General features: G+C 32.1%; 1 protein-coding gene across 8 annotated transcripts; it reads left to right on the top strand.

The window, feature by feature from the left end:
* The first annotated feature begins 305 nt into the window (after nucleotides 1–305).
* LOC131005404 (chaperone protein dnaJ 10-like) lies at nucleotides 306–4,715 on the top strand. Of its 8 annotated transcripts, XM_057932379.1 has the most exons (10): nucleotides 413–594; nucleotides 1,034–1,142; nucleotides 1,800–1,862; nucleotides 2,302–2,384; nucleotides 2,798–2,960; nucleotides 3,047–3,176; nucleotides 3,334–3,492; nucleotides 3,587–3,759; nucleotides 3,851–3,931; nucleotides 4,420–4,715. In XM_057932379.1, the coding sequence occupies exons 2-10, from the start codon at nucleotides 1,047–1,049 to the stop codon at nucleotides 4,444–4,446; spliced, it is 975 nt and encodes a 324-aa protein (XP_057788362.1). In that variant the 5' UTR covers nucleotides 413–594; nucleotides 1,034–1,046; the 3' UTR covers nucleotides 4,447–4,715. The 8 variants fall into 8 exon arrangements, with proteins under 8 accessions (XP_057788367.1, XP_057788365.1, XP_057788360.1 ...); XM_057932384.1 differs by lacking the exon at nucleotides 1,034–1,142 and having other exon boundaries at nucleotides 306–594; XM_057932377.1 differs by having other exon boundaries at nucleotides 410–599; nucleotides 3,851–4,715.
* Nucleotides 4,716–8,727: the final 4,012 nt, after the last annotated feature.

The following is an 8,727-nucleotide window of genomic DNA, read 5'->3' on the forward strand; positions in this document are numbered from 1 at the left end:
CCATAAAATCTAGTATTATTAATTTATTATGTAGTAGCCAGCCATTACACTACCAAAAATAAAAAATGCTCCACATCTAGGTAGATAGGATCTTGATTAGTGGCCATATGAATTAATTTGTTTCCTAAATTGTTGTAGTACAGAGAAAAAAAATCTTTAGAAATTTTCTAAAATAAATTAAGGGTAATTAAGTAATAACAATATTTTAAATTAAGTAATAAATTTTAAAGGGCATTATATATACATATATTATGTGTATTTAGCTGTACTAAAAAATAAATATAAATCAGTGCAGTACGGACAAGAAAAAAAACACACACAAAAACTGTGTTTTTCCTTTTAAGTTGAAATTGAGATATTTATATATGTATATACATATCATGAAGTTGGTCGTTGGTTGTTACGCGGTAAGTCATATATATATATAAGTAATTTATTTCAACGGTCAGTCTTGAGGCACAGAAACAGCAGCCTAGATCATCGTCAAACGCCACGAAAAATCAGATCTTGATTCATCCAAAGAGTTTTACCTCAACAATCGAATTTCGAGGCCTCAAAATTCAACTGATTTTCTCCGTTTCAATGTCATACCTCGTGAGGTTTCTCTCTCTATTTTTACGTTGTTTTTCTTCTCCTAAATCCTCATCTGCCATTGATGCCCTGCTTCAAATTCTCTGCATTTATCAATACATGTGTAAAAGTTGAGTGGTTTGTAGTTAAAATTTTTATGAGTTTTTTTCTTTTTTCTTTCCCTTTTCTTATAGAACCGCATTATCTGAAGGGACAGAAAAGTCTCCCTTCCCCTCTCAACGCGCTTTAAATTAGCTAGAAAAAGTCATATATACCCTATAGTTTTTGGATTTCTGGGATAAATATTATTTTTTAATTATTTATTAGTTGCTTTAAATTAGCTGGAAAAATAAGAAGTTAAATAGCAGAGTGTGTGGTTTATATATCATATATACTCTACATTTTTTTAGTTTTCTGCGACAAAGAATTGAGATTACTATTATTTTTAATTATTATTTACTAGTTTTGATAGTTAAATGGAGAACATGGCTGTGGACAAAGAGTATTATGAAAAGTTGGGAGTTGGAGTTGATGCCTCTGATGCAGAGATCAGCAAGGCTTACTACCAAAAGGTTTCCCTACAATTAAATTATTAAATTTTATATGTATAATATATATATATATATATATATATATTTATATTTATATTTATCTAGCCTTATTTTTTGATTTATGACAGTTGTATGGTGCATGTTTTAGGTAAGAGGGGTTAAAGATTTTGAAAGCTTTCTTAAAAGTGACTGGATTCAGTGTCAGCTTCATTTTTTTTTTACTCAAATTATTTTTTCTATTTCAAGATTTGATTAATTGTCCGATTCAGATGCATATACACAAATAGAGTGACCACGACAATGTTCCTTTTCTAAATAATATGATTAGTATGACACATTCCAAACATCCTAATGTATGTATATGCTTGCAGTAGATTGCATATTAGATATTGCATTCTTGTTTTCAAATGTCACTATTCTTCAGTTCTATTAGGATGTATATGCTTGCAGTAGATTTCATATTAGATATTGCATTCTTGTTTTCAAATGTCACTATTCTTCAGTTCTATTAGGATGTATATGCTTGCAGTAGATTGCATATTAGATATTGCATTCTTGTTTTCAAATGTCACTTCTTCAGTTCTAATATATAGTTTGAGCAGTATCTGTTTTTATATAACATTGTTTATTGAAATTTTTGGAGTTTGTTTCGATTTCTGAGTATACTTGGATTCTTAGGCAAGAAATGTACATCCTGATAAAGATCATGGAGATCCTGAAGCTGCAGCCCAAGATTTCAATGTAAGAAAAGTGGCCTTTTTCGTTTATAGATATACGTTTAGTTGTCTGAAGCTGCAACCCAAATTTGGCTTACTTCCAAAAGCTACGGATAGTATCCGGCATTAGGAATTAGTTTGAGTTTCAACTAGCCAATCCGAGTTATAAAAAAAATCCCAAATATGTATGCAATGTCAGTTTCAGTAAGAGTGTGTTTCTTCTTCGTATTCATGTTTGCTGTTTCTGTTATCTAAAGTCCGTTCCCTGTAATATGAGTTTTTGATTTGGGATTTTTAAATAAAATCATGTCCACAAGCATTCATGAGTTTCTTGATTTTTCTCTTCTGTTATGGGATAGTATGTCTTGGATTGGATGCTAGATGCATGAGCTATTCTCGACTCTTCCAACTTCTCGTTTGTTGCTTTGAATCATATTGTTCATAGTTATGTTTCCTCTAAATAGGCACTGGGAGAGGCTTATCAGATACTGAGCAACCCTGTGCAACGTGAAGCATATGATAGATGTGGGAAAGATGGAGTGATGAAGTAAGTCTCTTATTTGAATTTTATCGAAGGACGATGTCTTTGCAGCTTTTGTGTTGTAACCGAAACTCTTTCTAAGATTCCTTGTTTGCGGTCTAGCTAACTTGTGACAGAGATGATGGAGTACAAATACAATGTAAATATTCTTGAAAATCATAACTTACCGTAAACATAGCTATGGCTTTTATGAAACCATGAAATTTATCGAGGCAGAAATGATTAAATGAACCTTACAACCAACTTATGCTAGAGCGTTATATCGCCTACCATCGTTATGTTATGTAAGTATTTCACTCAAATGCTCGTTAAAATGATATAGTCTATCTTGAAGTTGCAGCTAGGTTTCTTGCTTTTGCTCTTCCTTTACTAATTAAACATGAAATCAGTTAGTCTTAATTTTTTGTTTTTTGCTTTAGGGACTCGATGGTTGAACCTACAGTTCTATTTGGGATGATGTTTGGGAATGAGATTTTTGAGAACTATGTCGGGCAGCTTAGATTGCTTTCATCACCGCCTCCTGAATTTGATCCGGACATACCCCCTGAGGTTCAAAAACCCAAACTTGAGAAGATAATGAAGGTTTGCTTCTTTTTTTTGTAAATTCGTGCAATGATTTTTCGTGTGGATGCTTGGCCTGAGCCTTTGTTCGTCTCTTCACATTAAAGACAATGCAAGAGGAGAGGGAAGAGAAACTCATAAAGCTTCTGATAGATCGCCTCGAACCATACATCAAAGGCCAAAGAGATGCTTTTGTGGAATCTGCAAAGTTGGAGTCCAAACGTCTTTGTCAAGCCGGTATATATGTTTTTTTTAATTATATGAACATGTTTTATTCGATGAAAAATGATTATTCACATCTATTAGCTGCATATTAGCAATTATGAAATCGATTTTTCTCAGCAAAATTGGACAATTATGTTGTTCACTCATTTAGGGAAATGCTGTTTTTTAGCTTTTGGCAAGGTGCTGTTGCATACTATTGGATACATCTACAGAAGGCAAGCAGCAAAAGAAATCGGGAAAGGGAAGCGCTACATGAAGGTCCCGTTTCTAGCAGAATGGGTGCGGGATAAACGACACACGAGAAACACACAGTCTGCAGCAGCTCAAGGTGTCAATACACATCAGCTTCAAGTTTCACACATTCTGTTCATTTCAAATGTATAGAATGAGTTCCTAGCCTCGTTCCCTTCTCTTCGTTTCAGCTGCCATCGCCTACATCCATCTACGGGAGGAATGGAAGAAGTGCAACGAGGAGCAGGTGAAGAACGAGAACACGCTGAAAACAGCCGAAAATATAAAGGACGCCATCTTTGTTTCTTTCTGGCAAATGAACGTGGTAGATATCGAGATGACCTTATCTCGCGTATGCCAAGCTGTAAGTCTTGCCTCGTCGTATGCTCGAATCACATTCCAACTCACTTTGTGGATTCCTTTCTTGTCTTGACCTTTTTAAAGCTATACATCAGGTTCTCAGAGATCACAGTGCTTCCAAGGATTTTCTGAGGCGACGTGCTCGTGGGCTGAAAATGCTCGGTAAAATTTTCCAAGTAAGTTTTCTAGTATCCCCGGTCTCACTCGTGGTATCCTTAGGGCTGGATCAAGAAAATTGGAGGCCTGAGGCGAGAAATTAACGAAGTTTATATGTACACATTGGCATGGGACGATCCACGGGGTTCTGGGGGGAGCTCCAGCACCCCCTACCATTTTTTTCTTCCTTCCACCTTATATTTAGTATTTTTTTGAAAATTTTCATTTTCGTCACTCCTGTCGCTGGAAATTTTCGATTTGAGCTCCCCTCGAATCATTTTTAGTTCTAGGCCTTACATGTGATTGTGCAATTATTTTTACTATTGTTATAAATTAGAGAGAATAGAGAAGAGAATATGTATTCAGGCGTATTCAATATGAGGGCCAAAGGCCTCTATTTATACAAGTAGGAAGCTAGGGTTTTAGGGAGATTTCTTGGTCAACACACATAAGAAATATTTATAAGATATATTTACAACAACTATTTTTTTTTCTTTCTTTTTTTCAGGAGGAAGTGCTTTTCTCTGGTATATAGTGTACAAAGGCAAGATCTATGTGGCAAAACGGCTCTTGCAAGCAGATGTCTGAATTAAGGTCTGTTTAGGTGCAGAGTCTTGTTATATATATGTCGATACGATGTGAATTAATTTGAATTTTCTAGCAACTATAGACAGGAAAAAGAATAGTTATATCCTGGCATAGAATATACTGCACTTGGACAGGATCTTGGCATTTCACTTTTGAGCCTTTTTGGGGGTAGAAGAAAAAATAATAATTTTAAAGCCCATGTCGCTATTGATTCAAGCTTGAGATATTTGGCCTCGTGTTTAAAAGTGGTACTTAGAAATGCAATGCAATGACAAAAATTCACAAGATTTGTGTTTAGATTTATGATGTAATAAAATAAGGGCCTTTTAAAATTTTCATTTGTTGGGCCCTAAAGTCAAATATTAATATTTTCAATTTAGTGTGATGAAAGACTTCAACTCCCAATAGTTTCTTAGGTTTTCAAATTTAAAAATAAAGGGGCGTGAGTTTCATTTGAAAACCTCAATTTCCGACTCGTTCTCTATATATGATGTAATAAAATAAGGCACTTTTAAAATTTTCATTCATTTGTTGGGCCGTAATAAAATAATAGGGCCCAACTTTGAGTAATATTTTTAATTTGCAAAGTCTTCTTTATTTTTTTCATGGGCTCCCGACTTTGAGTCCGCCCCCTCACCCAAATCTATAAGATTGTTGTGGTTGTTCACCCTTGGACTAGTTTGTAATTTATTTTTCGCTCTCTTTTGTCTATGTAATAATTGCATTTTTCATCAAACAAACAAAAAAAAAAAATCAAGTCATATGTTTTTATATGAGTTGTTCATCATTAAAATTAAAATTTAAAATGAGAATGGAGAACATTGTACTAATATGTAAGAATTTCGAATTGAATTATTGCATTCATCCATCAAGATGCATGATGCATCCACGATACATATCATGAAGAATTGAGAATATTTCGTCTTCTCTTTTTAAATAAATTTGAGCCTATATATATATTTATATTCTTAAAAATGACGTAGACATTCTTTTTTCCACCTAAGCAAAAATGCCACTTCTTCTTGCCTCAAGAATCAAATATTGATTTTATCAAAAAAAAAGAATCAAATATTGATTTATTTATTTTTTTAACTATTTTTTTTTTCTTTTTTCGTTTATTTATGGAGCGCATATAATATCCTGAGTTCTACTAAGTTGAAAATTCTATTTTCCAGGCACAATATTCGATGCTAATGAAATTTTTATCTGGACCAATGGTGATATTTTGGGAAAATTGTTGAGATATTAGGGGTTTTTTTTTTTTGCAGAAATAAAAGGTGCCGACACCTTTGCAAAACGTGCCAAAGTTCAAGCCAAAAATTGATAATCATCATATATTCATTAATTTATTAAAATAAAAATAATGTCAAATGCTACCCGAACTTTATTACACTTCACTCTCCTTGGAATTTCAATAATTTGTGCACTAACTTAATTAATGAGAAGGTATAAAAATAAAAATAATATCAAATGCTACTTGAAGTCTTGAACTTTATTGCGCTTTACTCCTTGGAATTTCAATAATTTGTGCACTAACTTATAATTAATGAGAAGGTATAAAGTCTTCATTTTGAATGGATAATCATGTTATATATCATCTATATTTGATGTTGGAAAATATATTTGACATCTTGCTATAGGATTGCACTAGCCTATCAATGTACTATAGAAAATCGATTGTTGATGGTAAAGACATCTATTTCACATATTCATATGGTGGAAATAAATTATTTCGTATCGAAAAGGGGTAAGAATTCTTCGTAATAAAATACAAAGATAGGCTGCCATATTCAATATATTGTCAATTCATAAGCAATTTAATAAGTATTTAATCATATAATATGTATTTAAAGGAAAAAATAAAGTTGGTTAGCAAAGAAAAAGTGATCTTAACACACCAATAATTGTAAAATTTTTAAAGTTGATGATAATGGATGAAAGGTTTACTAGGTATGGGATTACTTGGTTTTGAGGGGAGGTGCCCAAACTTCCTAACACCACCTTTGTTTTCAAAAAGAAAAAGGAAAGAAGTGACTAATTATGATTAATAAATTGTATTTGATTAATTAATTAAAAAGAGTGATAGTGCTTTGGATCTTTATTATCCACGATTGTCTTTTGGAGTGGCATTTGGTGGATTGTCTTTGTCTTTTTGGATGATTAATGAAACCCACTACTCTTCCAGTCTTCCTCAAAAGCCATTTTTAGCCCTACCTAATTTGTCCAAAAACCATCCACTTGAAATTACATTTTTACCCCTATTGCTCTTTTTCTATTTAGTTTAATTATTAGCTCCTAATACTTACTGCGCATGCGTGATCGATGTGATTTTCTGGTTAGTCAAAACAAAAAACGAACAATATTGTGAATATATGTGGAGGTGTTCTCAAACCAAGGAGTATTTCATTAGGGAATTTTTTATGGTCAAACACTTACAAAATTATCACGAGGTACTAATTTTAGCAAGAGAATAAAACCCAACTAATTTGAACTTTAATTGGGTTTCAGTTTTATCTAAAATAAATAGAAGTTGGATAGTAAACATTATAGTCATGTGCACAATGCTCTTTTTTTTTTTGATAAATTCAATAAATAAATAAATTTAAAGACCGTACGATGATAAATTCAAACACAGGACCTCAGCTCTTGGTAACACACTCATGCGCACAATACTTATAATGATTGGACTTCATAACTCAACGTGTATTATGTGAACAAAGATAAGAGCAATGTAAAGATCAATTTAATTGGGTATGAAGATAAATCTTAAAATATATTATCGGATTCTCTATATAAAGTTGGGAATAATATGTACTACTAGCTAGAGTAGGAAATTCTGAGTTTCATAGGGGAATAAGAGAAGAGATTATCTTAGTTCTATTTTTATTTTTTTTAATTAGCGTCTAATTAATTTCTTAGAGTGTTTGTACACTCACGAGCCAAAATTGAATGTTATGATGGTGTGTCTTGATTATTGAATTCCTGTGATAGCAACTGATAAAATGATAGAATGCCACATTTAATTTTATTTATAATTTAAGTCATTCCGTAGCAGTATATGATTGGCAGCTTAATTACGTTAAAATATATCGTGCCAACTTCTGATTAAGTGTGATTGATTTATACATATTAATGAAAGCAACACTGAGATAAATTACGTGTGAACTATATCCACTAATACATCATTGGTTTGTTATTCAAACCCGTGTTTGTTGTAAGGAAGAAGAAGAAGAAGAAGAAGAAGAAGAAGAAGAAGAAGAAGAAGAAGAAGAAGAAGAAGAAGAAGAAGAAGAAGAAGAAGCACAGCTAATTATTATGACTCGAAAAAGGAAAATATTACTTATGATCTTTTTTTGCCTGAATATTTAGTACTTATTCACTCAATTTTATAACAATATTAAAATAACCATGTACGCAGTTTAACATCATAATGACCAAATAATGGGAAATTCTCTGTGACATGCATGAATTTATATATTAATTAAAATTACTCAAAGAGTAATTCAACGATATTAAACCTACATGAATTTCAAATTTTAATACTATCTCTTATCTTTTTTTCTTCTTTTTTTTTTCAGCCGGTTGGATATACTTGAACATGCCATGCATCAAACCTGCAGTTAACTTTAACAAAAAGATAGTAGGGAATGATAATTTATCTTAATTAATTGCAAAAAAATAAATTATCCACCGATGGTGCACCTTTACAGTGTCCAATAATGCTTGATTTAGCCGCATATATATTTTGAATGGCAATTTGCATGACATGATTTGAAGTCAATCATGGTCCACTTCATATCCCATTTTAAGACTTTGATTCTAATATTGCATGTTCGAGTTTAATTACGAATTTCTAAGCTTGATTTGGTTTATTTCTATCGAATTTTGACCTTAATTATGTTTTTAAACATTCCATTAATTAATTACATAATTAATATATACTCTAGGGTTGAAGACATAATCCAATTAACCACTATCAAATTTTAAGGTCCCAATTATATTTAGGCTAACATAACCATACACAAATTCAATTACTTAAAAGAAATGCTAAACTTTATATGTGCATTATTCAAAAATTAAAACAGGTGTTGCACCCAAATCGAGTTCATATATAGTTTCGTCGAGCCATTATACTCTCTGTTTAAATTTGTATTAAATAATTTATTATCTATCCACTAACTGCTAATTAGACTTAGTGCCCCAACAACAACAAAATGCTGTCCCTCAA

This window comes from Salvia miltiorrhiza, chromosome 1 (assembly GCF_028751815.1).
Source record: "Salvia miltiorrhiza cultivar Shanhuang (shh) chromosome 1, IMPLAD_Smil_shh, whole genome shotgun sequence".
Taxonomy (NCBI): domain Eukaryota; kingdom Viridiplantae; phylum Streptophyta; class Magnoliopsida; order Lamiales; family Lamiaceae; genus Salvia; species Salvia miltiorrhiza.